Source organism: Diplotaxodon limnothrissa, linkage group LG11, assembly GCF_057381915.1.
Source record: "Diplotaxodon limnothrissa isolate DT_005_m linkage group LG11, D_limnothrissa_male_GT1.1, whole genome shotgun sequence".
Taxonomy (NCBI): Eukaryota; Metazoa; Chordata; class Actinopteri; order Cichliformes; family Cichlidae; genus Diplotaxodon; species Diplotaxodon limnothrissa.
This window is the reverse complement of record NC_140606.1, coordinates 39813919-39826865: the sequence shown is the minus strand read 5'-3', so window position 1 is coordinate 39826865 and position 12947 is coordinate 39813919. Positions and strand designations below refer to the sequence as shown.

Below are 12947 nucleotides of genomic sequence, written 5' to 3'. Positions count from 1 at the left end.
GCCCCGCCCTCCTGCTGGTTCCGCCATGTTTGTACTGAAGTCAGCATTTCCATCAGGCTGAAGCTGAACCCTGTGCTCTGCCACAAGTAAAAACATGGATTACATAACAGTGCATGAAACCGCCACACACACCACGTGCTTTGTGTGTGAGCGTGGATGTACGTGAGCGGTGAGGGGTTCTCCTCAGCAGCCCCGGGGCATTGTGGGATTGATAAACAGAGCTGATATGACTGATGGGGCGACACCTCTACAGTTATATAACACACCCCGGGTATGTATGCACACGTGTGTGAACACACCCTGCACGTTGAGCTTTCCCAGTGACACACACGGTGTCAGATGGAGGGTCTGAGAGGGTGTTCCTCACCTGCTCTCAACGGTTTTTAAGGTGGACTTTAAGGTGGACTGCTCATTTTGTTGTCAAACCCTATCAGAGCAGCTTTGTATGAGTCACAGTTCACAATAATGCTTCTTTATTTGACACTGCTGCTCTATCCAGCCCCTCAGTTCCTGCTCTGTCTGAAACCAGAAACGTACCCGCAGGTTGAGCTGACGACGACTGTGATTGGACGCTTGCTCAGTGCATTTCCACCTGAGGAACGCAGCAGCTCTGAGGAAAGACGCTGGCTGCACGCCGCCACGCAACGCAGTGCCAACAGGTGACCTCACACCTGCACAGGTGGGAACAAGAACAGAGGAAGGAAGTAAAAACACATAATCTGGTCTTCAAAATAAAACAGGAAGTGAACTGAAGACAGAGGAAAAGAAAGACTCAAAGAAACACAAAGCCCTCAAAACAAATACACTGATGAGCACGCAGCGAGCAGCTGTGTTAAAGCGTCACGCTGCACACAAACTGAAGGCCGAGGCCAGCTGTTATCCGCCGGCCTGTTCCTCTGGACACCGACTCGCTTCAGTCTCAGTTTCTGAGAACACGCCACTGCCCCACCTCCCTCTCTTGCAGCCAAAACGGTTGAAGTTGTTTTTGTTATTGTTGAGACTGAGGCGGAGCACATGGGCCAGAGAGAGCGCTGCAGGACCAATCGTCTGCTCGCTGCCAAATAAGGAATCACAACTTTATACAGACAGGTGAAGCCCTGCTTTCAAAGGTCAGAGGGCAAGAAACCAGAGAGACGACAGACAAAAAGTCATCTCATCATAAAAACAAGAAGAACTCAAACTGTGTAATCAGGTTTTTACAGTCATGTTGATCAAACAGCTGCAGGAGCATCTCCCAGCCCGAATTGAACTAATTCATTTTAAGTTATCCAGAAACCAGCAGAAACCAGCAGAAACCAGCAGCACCTGCAGCTCCAGTTCCCACCAACCAACAGGCTAAAGACAGAAGCGCCACCTGCTGGCCACAGGGACACAGTGCAGGTCCAGCATCTGAGACTGCGAGAACAACAGTAACAGAATCATCATCATCATCATCATCATCAGTGTCGTGGTCACGATGATGATGAAGGCTTGGAGCAGCACACGGAGAGCAGCTGCACGAGTGGGCGTCGATTCCCCGAGTCCAGCCCACAGCACCAGCCACTGAAACATCTGCAGCAGCTGGAGTTCAAACAATCTTTAATTCACACCGTTTGATTCTGACCAACATTTCGTGTTGTTTAAACGTTTTCTCTCAGCTTCACCAACATGTCCCGAGAAGAACGTTTTGGCAGCGGTCTCGTTAGAGACCGCCTGTTTCTGGCTAGGGAACAGGAAGTTGAACTTCTGTAACCCCGCCTCCTCAGCTCTGATTGGTCACCCATGCAGGTGCAGAGCAGCAGAGGAATCTGCAGCGTCATGCCGTGGATGTGCTCAGCGTCTAAATCCAGACACTCCAGCTGCCAGCTTCCTAGAAGGACTGCAGACAGCGTGCGGGACAGAAATAACCTGCTGCTGAGGCTCCTGATATCATGTGACCCACGCCGAGTGTTTCTAAACACGTGTTGTTGTGTGTGAGCGATCAGATGTGTGAGTATCCTGACGTCAGGGATCAAGGAGGCAGAGCCGCTCTCAGGTCAGCTCTTGGTCCGAACACGTCTTCTGAGCGTGAACTCAAACGTGAGCTGCCATCGTCACACCCATTTCATCACCTTCATCCATCACTTCATCTTTGCTTCCAGATCTTTCCTTCAGGTCAGAACAGACTCTACGTGTCTCCTGACAGGGAGCCCGCTGTCCTGCCTGGGAGCGTCTCGTGACCTCGCCACTGCGCCCATCGTGTGCAGCGCTCGGTTCAAGGTTCAAGGTTCTTTATTTGTCACATGCATAGTTATACAAGTATAACACACAGTGAAATGTAGCCTGACACGCTCCTCGACATGTGCAAAAATTGGGGGGGGTGTAGAGGAAGAACATTATATATATATATATACACACACACACACACACACACACACATGTAGTATATACATTGGGTGAATGTGCAGTAGTAGCAGCAAGCAGGTGAATTCTGTACATTAATATGAATAGACATCTGACTATTTTACAGGATAGACAATATAAACATATTTAAATTTAAAGGAATTGAAATGTACATTGTGCCTTGGTTTAGTGTCTGGAAGAGTCCTGTCTCAGTCAATTATAGATGATGTGAGAGGGCGGGTGTGTGTGTTTAGGGCACGGATGGCTTGGGGATAGAAGCTCCTCTTGAGTCTCTCTGTCCTTGCCCGGAAGATGCGGAACCTTCTACCAGATTGCAGAAGTTGGAACAGTTTGTTGCCAGGATGGGACGGGTCCTTCAGTATCTGCGCTGCTCTAGTCCGGCATCTCCTGGTGTAGGTGTCCTGAAGCGGGGGGAGAGCAATCCTGCAGCAGCGTTCAGGCGCTCTTGGAGATACGAAAGAGTCCTGGATGGTTTCAGAGCAGACAGGCACGCTTGGTGAAGGTGACGGGAGCGGGGATGGAGGCGTTTTTTGAATCCACGAAAAATAAAAGTAGCTGTGAGCGGATGACACGCAGAGGACGTCGTCGCTGCTCGAGTTTCGGTGCTGTCACATCCCGTGTGAGGCGGCAGTGGCGGGGGGGGGGGGGGGGGGTCTGAGGCCAGCTGGCACCCGGAGACTGGGTCAGGTGTCAGAGTTGAGCGGGTTCGCCGCTCTGGTCGGGGTCAACCCAGGACACGTGATCCACTCCTCACACGGGGCCCACGGTTCTATTTTAATCCATTTAAATGTCACATTTGTTTTTAGCTCAAGGCCTTAAACAAACAAACGAGAAACCAGTCATGGTGACGATGATGATGATGATGGTGTTTAAAGTCCAGCCTGATTATTTTCTGCTGATAATTCTAATAAATAATAACTTTTTATTGATATCATTGGTTAAATATAAACATTTCTATTTCACGTCCACTGTGGAGCGACTGCAGCTGAACAGACGCCATCGTGCACATGGCTCTCTGAGCTTTACCGTTGATAAACGGCGCCCCCTTCAGTGAGGAGGTGACCTTTACCCTGATTACGGTTGCTTCGTTTTGAAGGTACGAGCTGTGACGATGCCTCTGTGCAAAGAAACAGCAACAAAACAAAACTGTCGCCATCCAACGACAGGCGAGTTCTGGAAACAGGTGATATTCTCCTGCCCGTCAGCTCAGACATGCTACACAAATACTGTAATACCTGAAGAGGTACCGCCTCTTCAGGCGAGTCATCAGTGATGTTTCTGTAATTCTTCTACATGAGGAAAAGATTAAGTGTTTCAGGAGGCAGATTAACCGTTTAGTGACAGAGTCACACCTGAAACACCCAACAGGTGGCCTCACCTGAAAAATTAAGTGAGAATCACGTGAAGGCTCAGCGTGTCAGGGTCTAGCAGGTAAGATCAGAGCCCGCCTACAGACACACACCAAACCGCCAACAGCTTCACTTCCTCCGATGTCCACAAACAAGCCATCTTTTATATACAGTCTGTGGTCTCCAGTTGCGCTGAGGTGAAGACGCAGCAAAGAATGTCCATAGACCCTCCCCCTGGTGTGGCGTTTAAGATGATGTCACAGGTAAAGTCCTGGCTGTGTGGGCGTGGCGTGAGGAATGAACGCGAGGGTCGGAGGAAATCTGTCCAATCCGATTAAAGCCGCCGTGTTTCCTCCTCGACGCTCGGTTACTTAAGTAGGTGAACTGAGCGTCACACCTGAGCTGCACTCAGCTCCGGTACCTGTTTCTCCCTCAGCGTCCGTCTCAAGCTCCTTCTCTGCTGTCCTGCAGGACGAGGTGAGGGCGGGAGGAAGACAGAGAGCTGGTCAGTGCTCTTGTTTACAGATGTAGAACATCTGTCGCTGCAGGGTCAGGGGTCAGAGGTCAGAGCAGCACTCACAGTTTCAGTTCGGCGGTCCTTCGTGGTCAGAGCAAGGCTGGTACCCGAGCATCAAGTGACAGCGGCAGCATGTAATGGTCACCGTGACGCAGACCGTACATTTGATCTGAGCTAAAAGTTTAAATCACCGTCAGTTTCAGTCTTTTATGTGGGAAGTAGATTCAGAGTTTGCTGACATTCCTTCATGCAGAGCTCTGCTGGCTGAGTGGGGATAAAAGTTCTCAATAGAGTTTTTGAGCTCAGCAAGGAAACCTGTCAGTTCATGGACATGTATGATGCAGTGAAGCTGTCACTAATGCACCAGTGCAGCCTGCCTCACTTTCCCTGTTGCCAAGTCATGTTAAACCAAGTCAGCGCACTTTGCTGAGCTGCACCTGTGCAGATTCAGATGCAGCTGCAGTGTAATGATGCACTCAGGGAAAGACACTGAATGGCCGCACAGTTTATTAGCTCCACTCCTGCAGCAGCGCCCAGCTCGTCTACATGCGGCTCCAACCTTGTGTTTGCTCTCATTTACTTTTCCTTAGGTTTTGGCAGCATGTCCTTATTTCTAACTTGCATAATTTTGACAGGATATATTTTTATGAAGAGCAAAATATTTAAAGATAAAGTTTATTTTTTTAAGTTTATTTAATCTGGAATAATATTCCTGTCTGTTTTATTCATATTTATGTTTAAAAAACAGTTTGTGTTCAGTGAATGTTTATCTTGTTTGGCCCGCGACCTGACGTGTGCCTTGAGTTTGACGCCCCTGCTCTAAACTGTGCGTGCACGTCAGCTGACTTGCCGCACACGTTGCTCCTTACAGGACATCAGTGTGTTTGAGTCTACTGGTCTCAACTGGAAATAACCAACACGTCTCTTGATACTGGCTCAGCTCCCAGCTTCTGTAGTTGAACCAACGTTTTGGAGAAAAACGATGTTCTGGACATTTTCCAGTCTGGTTCCCACAAACTGCACTGAAACAGCTTTACTTAAAGTGTGTGGTGACATGTTGATGGCAGCAGACTCTGGAGAGTACACCGTACTGGTTATACTGGATCAAAGGCCTGTTCGGGATTACCGGTGTTGTTTTAAATATCGTATCTATCAGAGACATCTTTTACCGTCTGTGTGAATCAAGTGTTGTCATCAGCTCTGCCACCTCAAGGATGTGGCGAGGTCCAGTTCTGCCTCCAGGACAAATGATGAGACCACAGCATCTCCTGTCATCTCTGTGCTGATGGCATCAGATGTTCTGCTCTTTCAAAGCTTCTGAGTTCTATAAATTGTCTTGTTTGAATAATTGTCAGAAATCAAACAGTGGTTGAACCACAGCTTCCTCCAGCTAAATACAGATAAGACAGGAACTTTTGCTCCTGATCACATGATCTCAGCTTTTAAGGCTCTTCTGTTCAATCGCGTGTCAGAAATGTGTGCGTCCTATCTGACGCTTCAGTCTGAGAATCTGCGCACGGCTCGTTCGAGCTGCTTCTTTCAGCTGCACACTTTCTATCTGCTCATGTAAAGCTAAACAGTTTCATTATGGGTCAATGTGGCTACACTGTTTATCTGTACATGACAAGAAAACCTCATCTGTGTCAAACGAGACAGTTTAGCTCCTCCCACTAACCAGCAGGAAGGTGAAGACCTTTGAAAACGTCCTGCCTGACATCATGCACATGCAGGAGAAGCCTGAGCTCATCATCAGAAACCCTGTTTAACACGAACGTCCAGCACCAGAGGAGTCACATGACAGGAGTCACATGACAGGAAGGGTAAAACGGTCTCGAGGGTTCAGTCTCCTGAGGCTACGTCCACACTGGCCCGGATAGATTTGAAAATGGCGTTTCCGCCTGAAAACGCCGTTTTCAAATCTATCAATGTGGAGGAAAAGCAGCGAGTTTGTTAAATGGACTCAGTGAGGTGGAGTCGTTGCTGCGAGTAACACAAAAGTACAAAGTTGCAAAAGCGAGTGAGAGTTAAAGAATTTGAGGAAAAGCTTTTTGGAGCGCGTGCAGACTGATGTTCATCTTTAACAGGGCTGTCAAACAGAACAGCTGCTGTGTAACGCCCTCCGCTACCTTTGTTTAATTGGCCACATGACTGCATCACATGACTAACATGCGTCATCGTTTTAGAAAGTTTGCGTTTTTGCTGTCCACACTGCGACGCGAAGCACTGTTTTCAAATCTTTTTGTTTTCGACAGCGTTTTGAAAACGCCGCGCTTTCGTTCACGGAAAACGCCGCCTCAGTGTGGACGGGACGCCAAAACGGAGAGAAAATGTTTTCAAACGAAAACGCATTACTGTGGACGTAGCCTGGAAGTCGGTGATGCATCTGTAGCGACCTCGCCTCCTTCAGCCCATTTAAATGCGAAGCACTTCAAACCTACCAGCAGGGGCGACTCCTCATCAGCTGACCTGAGCTCAGTGAGGAGTGGCGCCCAGCTCGCGGCCTCGTCGACGCCGCTTCTGCATTTTGGTTTTTGGAGCTCAAAGTGGATTTGTAACCTGAAGTGCACACGTGCAGCTCGTGACCGAACGGTCGCCGATGCCTCGTCTCTGGAGAGATGATGATTGGCCGAGAGGACAGACACATCGATGAACTGCTCCTGAGGACTCGGCGAAGGCGTACAGACAAGAGCGAACAAACGTCTTTTATTCTTTTAAATGTTGGGAACAAAAACTTCAGAATTACAAACGACCCATTAAAAATTCCAACACACAGAGGGTCAGTGAAGGACACACAACCACTTCAGGAACACATACAAACCAACAGAAAACTGAACGCTCTGGTTTGAAAACAAAGAAATGCTTAATGCACCTGAGAGCAGGAGCCAATCAGCAGCCTGAGAGCTGCGGCCTTCAGTCACCAAATAAAACTCGTGTACACTTGGAGAGGCGGTTCCAAAGTAAGAACAAACCTTTGGTCCCGCCCGTCACAGTTTCAGTCCCACAGCGGCTGCGGCTGTCCCGCCATCGACATGTACTCGTCCAGCTCGGCGTCCAATCGGCTCCGGGACGTGGACATGTAGTCGTCCAGCTGTTTGTCCAGTCGGCTCCGGGACATGGACATGTAGTCGTCCAGCTCAGCGTCCAGCTGCTTCTTCGTTGGCACCACCTTTCTGCTGCCACCACGCCCCTTTGAAATGGTGGCCCCGCCTATCCGCAGCTTTACCCCGCGCCGTCTTCGTCCTGCCAGAAACAAAATTGATAGATTTACACAAACAGGAGTCAGCAGGTCAAAGGTCAGCAATGTAATGCCACTCCCTCTTTGGTTTGTTTCCATGGAGACATGATTCACTTTTAGTTTTCCTGCTGTTGGTTCTTGTGCGTTTGTGTCCTGAGAGACACCGTGAAGTTTCTTCATCTCTTTATTATCTGACCCTTTAGGCCCCTCCCTCATTCGGCCCCTCCCTCCTGGGCGGATAAAGGCCCGCATGGTCATTTCCTGTTGGGTGTCAAAGCCAAGCCAGAACAAAGTCATGAGCCTGTAAATATAACCATGCAATGTTCTGTGGAAGCCCCTCCCCCTCTGTACTAGGTACAGGTAACCCCGAGCTCCAGCCATAGAGGCGGTGTCCCGATTCAGGGTCTGCAGCCTTAAAGGCCGCATTTTAAGGCCGATTACGTCACAGCGGCACAACGAAGGCTGTCCCAATTCAAAGGCTGCTCCAAATGCGTCCTTCATTTCCCTGAATTTTAAGGCTGTGGCGGTGTAGACTTCGTGGCCCAACATATCCCAGAATGCATAGCGCGGCGGTGGGTGTGGATAATTTTGCCGGAAAACACGGCGGAAGCGGAGCAGCTGAAGAGTAAACTTTAAGTAAGTACTGAATATGATGTCACTTATTTATGTGCGAATGTTTAATAATGAAGAACATTAAAACATGACTGTTGGCCACATGTCGGCAGAGTCATGTGACATTAGCGACGTTTGTACTAACTTGGTTTTAAAGCCTTTAAATATGCGCCGTTCGATAGCTGAGCTTAATCTGACAGAGATGTGATGATTTTGTGGATAATTAAAGTCGGTCATATATCCACAAACACAACAAGCTGAAAGTCAGTGATGCTGCTCGGTTTGCAGTCCTGTATTATCAGTCTGTATTATAAGTCACTATATTATCCAATATAATAAATCTACCCTACCGCCTACTGGTGTTGGCCAGAGGGGCCGATGGCGCGATATGGCAGCCTGGCTTCTGTCAGTCTGCCCCAGGGCAGCTGTGGCTACAACCGTAGCTGCCTCCACCAGTGTATGAATGTGAGAGTGAATGAATAGTGGCATTGTAAAGCGCTTTGGGTGCCTTGAAAAGCGCTATATAAATCCACTCCATTATTATTGTTATTATTAAATCACTTACGAGTTTAATTTGTCAGCAACTTTCTGCCAGCCCTCTCTCCTTGCTTTTGCAGCCTTTGCAGTGTTCCCTTGCATTTTAATTAAACTCTGAAACTCCTGAAATCCCTCAATCAAGAGTTCTTGCTCTGCTGCTGAAAAATACCGAGCGCGCTCCTTCGACATTTTCGCCGACCAATCAGAGGGTTGCCGATCAATGTTTCTACTATCGATGCGTAGCCCCTTTTACGACACCCAGTGATCTCACATTACTTCATCCAGCTGTACTAATCGTCAACAGCAGGTGTGTTCGGAGAACCGGATTAGCGAGCTCACGGTTAGCGCGATGATTTGGTCTTGGATGTAGTAAGCGAGGTACGAAGAACGGACCCCTGAACATCACGGCACAAGCAGGATTCACTGCACTGTTAATGTTAGCTATGTTATATTGCTGCCTCTGTTCGGTGGTGTCGAGCCAAACGGACTTTAACGTGTGTCTGTGAAGGTTCTCAGTCATCCAGGTCATCGTAGTCTAAGGAGCTTGCAAAGAAAAGCGTCTGGACTTCTTTGAGTTGCTTGAAGACGTTTCACCTCTCATCCGAGAAGCTTCTTCAGTTCTAAGGTCAAATGGCGGAGAGTCCCAGATATAAACCTAGTGGGAGTTTCCCCCCACAGAGGGACAAAAGGACCCCTGACTGTCATGCTTGACTGTCTTTGAGTGAAGATTTAAGGTGATTGGAAATGTAAATAACTGCAACTTGAATCTTTACTCAAAGTAGAGTTCAAGCTCACTGCTGTAATGAATCATAATATAATAATAACTATAATATTGGCCATATTATATTTAATTACCACAGTGAGATGACTTTAGTCTCATGAACAACATCAGCTCATTGTTATTTTCTAGCTAATCTTAAATGACTGTTCAGCACAGGAATGAAGCCCAACAATCATGTTTCAGTCCCGTGGTCTCAGATACTCAGCTAATCAAACACAGCTCATGTAAAAACAAACACATGAACAAAAGATTTTCTCCTTTCTTTCTTTCAAATAAAGCTGTCTGAAATGCTTCCAGCAGTTGGTGTCATGGTTGCATTTCACAGGCCTCGCACTTCTTAGTGGTGCTTGAGCACCGTCAAGGCTGCAGACCCTGAATTGGGACACAGCCAGTGCACCAGAGCAACCGTTAGCCTCTGGCAAAGGGCCTTTGACCTCTAAACATTTAACCTTTGAGGAGGGGAGATTTCAAAGCTCTGACTCAGTAGGGGTCAGCTTAGTCGAGCTACTGGGACACGCCCCCCTGGCGGTCAGCCCTCCAGCTGTATTTAAACGTCTTTGAATTTAACTGGCAGACAGTAGCTGTGCCATCAGATGCACGAATCAGAGCGCAGCTCTCCTAACCCCGCCTAACAGGCCAAATCGCACCAACCTTTTCTCCACAGCTCAGCATGAAGCTGTGCTGAGAAACTCACCTGAGGTCAGCGGTCTCAGCTGGCTCCGCCTCCCGAGTCGACCGCTCAGACCTACTGCTCCTGCAGAGGAAACGCACGCACAGGTGGAGCACAGGTGAGAATTCTACTGCAGCTTCAGTCTAGCGAAGAAGGCCACACACTGCTGCCCCGCCCACTGTTTCAGATACTCACGCCTGCAGGTGGAGGTGACCCGCGCTCTCCACCTGTATTTGTTCATGAAGCTCCAGAAGCCTTGATGCGCAGAGGCTGATGGGCGGCGAGTTACCCGCTGCCAGCCGAGTCGAGTCCAGACGCTCCTCTTCCTCCTCAGGTGACGATGCTCCGCCCTCTCAGAGCTCCCGGCAGCCTGCAACACAGAGACACAGCAGCTCGCTTTTACGGTGCAGTAGCTCGCCATCCACTTGTAAAATCGGACGAGTGTGCACATGCTGAGAACCCTTATGATGACGCAGCGGTGACCCGTGTGGGCGATATAACGAATGCACTCGATGCACCGCGGGTTTTTCACGTATGATGGCAAAAATGACTTTATCGTAACTATCCAGTACAGGTTGCCATGGAATTCTGCACCAAATGCATCATTAACCCCGCCCCCCAACCAGACACTGTTCTACCTGCGCTGAGCGTGCATGTTTATACCAAAGAGGGAAGAAGATTGCGACAGAGTTTCAGACTCGCTGTCGTTTGATTTCACGAGGATGTCGAACAAAACCTCACACTGGTTTGGTCCCACAAACACCTCACGACCCCATCGCGCCACTGTTTTCAACTCCACGTGGCGGCTGCAGCGTGTCAGACGAGCAGGCCGGTGGTCCTCCGATGAACACCTGGGCTGCCCTTCTTCACAGGTGACCTGTGACCCCTCTGGGACTCACCTGTGGAAGAAGCAGCGATAAGGGAGCTGACTTCATCAGCAGGACCACGGGCAGGGCAGCGGATGCCCTCTGATGCAACCTGGAGCAGGTCTGCTGTTCCACCAGGACTCTGGAGAAGCTGCCGGCAGAGAGAGGAGGGAACGTCAGCACAGTGTGCCTGACCTTTAACTTTGCAGGACGCAGGAGGTCATGGTAACTCACCGCTCGTGCAGGGACACCGTCGATGTTCCTCTGGGGCGAAACGAGCCTGGCTCTGATGACTCCATCTGCCTCTGGATGCCGGACCCTGTTCACCTGCCGCCTGATTCAAAAGGATAAAAGCTTCATTCAGCACGGAAAGCGGAAAAAGCAGCAGCTCCGGTAAAACTGCCACTTCTTGATGTCTGCCTTCATATCGGCATTCTTCAAAGAGCCCACACGCGACCCTGTTCATTTACACAGCTGTTTAACTCACACAGATATCTCCCGTCTTTGAGCCGGAAACGCAGATAAAAATTTAATTAATCTCGCTTCGTGGTTCAAAGGTCAGCCGAATTTAAGAGGAGGCCTCAGTGGCCTCGTGGTGTTCAACACAGTCTGTGAGCGCTCTCAGTTTCCGCAGGTAACACGGAAATTTCCAATTTCGCTCTGTGCTAAAGCGGCGCTGGCCCGCCATTTTGTGTCCGCGCAAAAAAAGCAGCGCTCACAGCTAACGTTAGCTTCCACAGTTCACCTGTTCAGTTATAATACGTCACCCACGCTTACCTGTATCTGAACGTCCTACCGGGAGAAGCTCACGGCTTAAAACAGACACACCTGTTACTAACTGTAAGGTCACCTCCGCTTGCTAACACTCGTGCTAATTAAGCGCAATGCTAACCCACAAGCTGTTGTTAGCATTAGTTTTACAAAGTTTAGTTTTTACAGATCAGCTAATTCCTCTCCACAGGTTTTAGGTGAGCTCCGGTGAGGCGAGCAACAGCACCTGGTGTTTCTCTCACAGCTCAGCCGCTAAATGTAGAGGCCAAACCGCCGTTAAAGTCACGCTCTGTCCGGGTTAACCGCAGCTAACGGCCCGCTCTGGGGTCAAGTTCACATCTATAAGTCAGCAGCACACACACCTGTGTCAGACTCACAAACACAGAAGCCCACACAGGTGAATGTGTGTAGAAACATGTTTGATCCGCAGGCAGAACTTTAAGGCTCCAGCAGTTCCGAAGGTTATTTCTGCCAATAATTATTATTATTTTGTTTAACCAGGAAGATCCCATTGAGATTAAAAACCTATTTTTCAAGGGAGACCTGGCGACGACAGGCAACAGCAAGTGTCTCACATTTACAAAAATTACTCAGTTAAACTCAGGCAGCAAAAACACGCATGCAAAAATAAATAAAATTTACAAAAAAATAATATAATTCAATAAAATTCAGTTAAAATGACAAACTAATTGAAACAGTTGCATGTTGTGGACTTGGCCTCAAGGATTCTTAGTTTAGATTTCAAACCACTTGATGAGAGTCGTTTCCTGCAGTCCGTTCCAAGCCGAGGGGGCTATGGTCAAAATCTCTTTTGCCAAGTTCAGTTCAGGCGGACGAAGAGGATACGACCAGCATGTTTCACTGCAAGCAGGGAACATATGAAGGCAGCAATCCGATTATTGCCTTATATGTAAAACTGTATAAATGAGAGTTCCTCCTAATGGCCAAAGCAGGCCGTAGAACTCTCAGTGGTGAGTCTGAGATTTACTGTTAGTGATGAACCTCAGAGAAGCACGACACACAGTATCAACACGAAGCATTCATATATAGAATAGACATTTCTATCTGTCTCCAGCACAGATAAAAACGTTGCAGCAACAAACTGCTTCTTTGTATTCAAGAAAAACGCGACTTATTTTGAAAATAAAATCGCAGTATTAACTTCAGTGTTTTTACGAGATTCTCTTCATGTGGTTTGAAGGTGAGCGAGTCATCCAGATATTTCTA

At 48.5% G+C, this 12947-nt stretch overlaps 2 protein-coding genes across 2 annotated transcripts in view; one reads left to right on the top strand and one right to left on the bottom strand.

Annotated features, from left to right (window-relative positions):
- Positions 1-431: 431 nt before the first annotated feature.
- The window catches only part of LOC146623625 (SMAD family member 4-like), a 32957-nt gene continuing 20441 nt past the window's right edge, over positions 432-12947 (top strand). The window contains exons 1-2 of the mRNA XM_085366750.1: positions 432-2014; positions 2121-2238. The gene's annotated coding sequence lies outside the window, so the exon portion shown is untranslated. The remainder of the gene's footprint in view (positions 2015-2120; positions 2239-12947) is intronic.
- On the bottom strand, positions 7232-11248 carry LOC146623626 (uncharacterized). Its single transcript, XM_085366753.1, has 5 exons — positions 11184-11248; positions 10983-11100; positions 10279-10453; positions 10108-10167; positions 7232-7488 (listed from the first exon to the last, which is right to left on the bottom strand). Exons 1-5 carry the CDS (start codon positions 11246-11248, stop codon positions 7241-7243), a joined length of 666 nt encoding a protein of 221 aa, XP_085222879.1. The 3' UTR covers positions 7232-7240.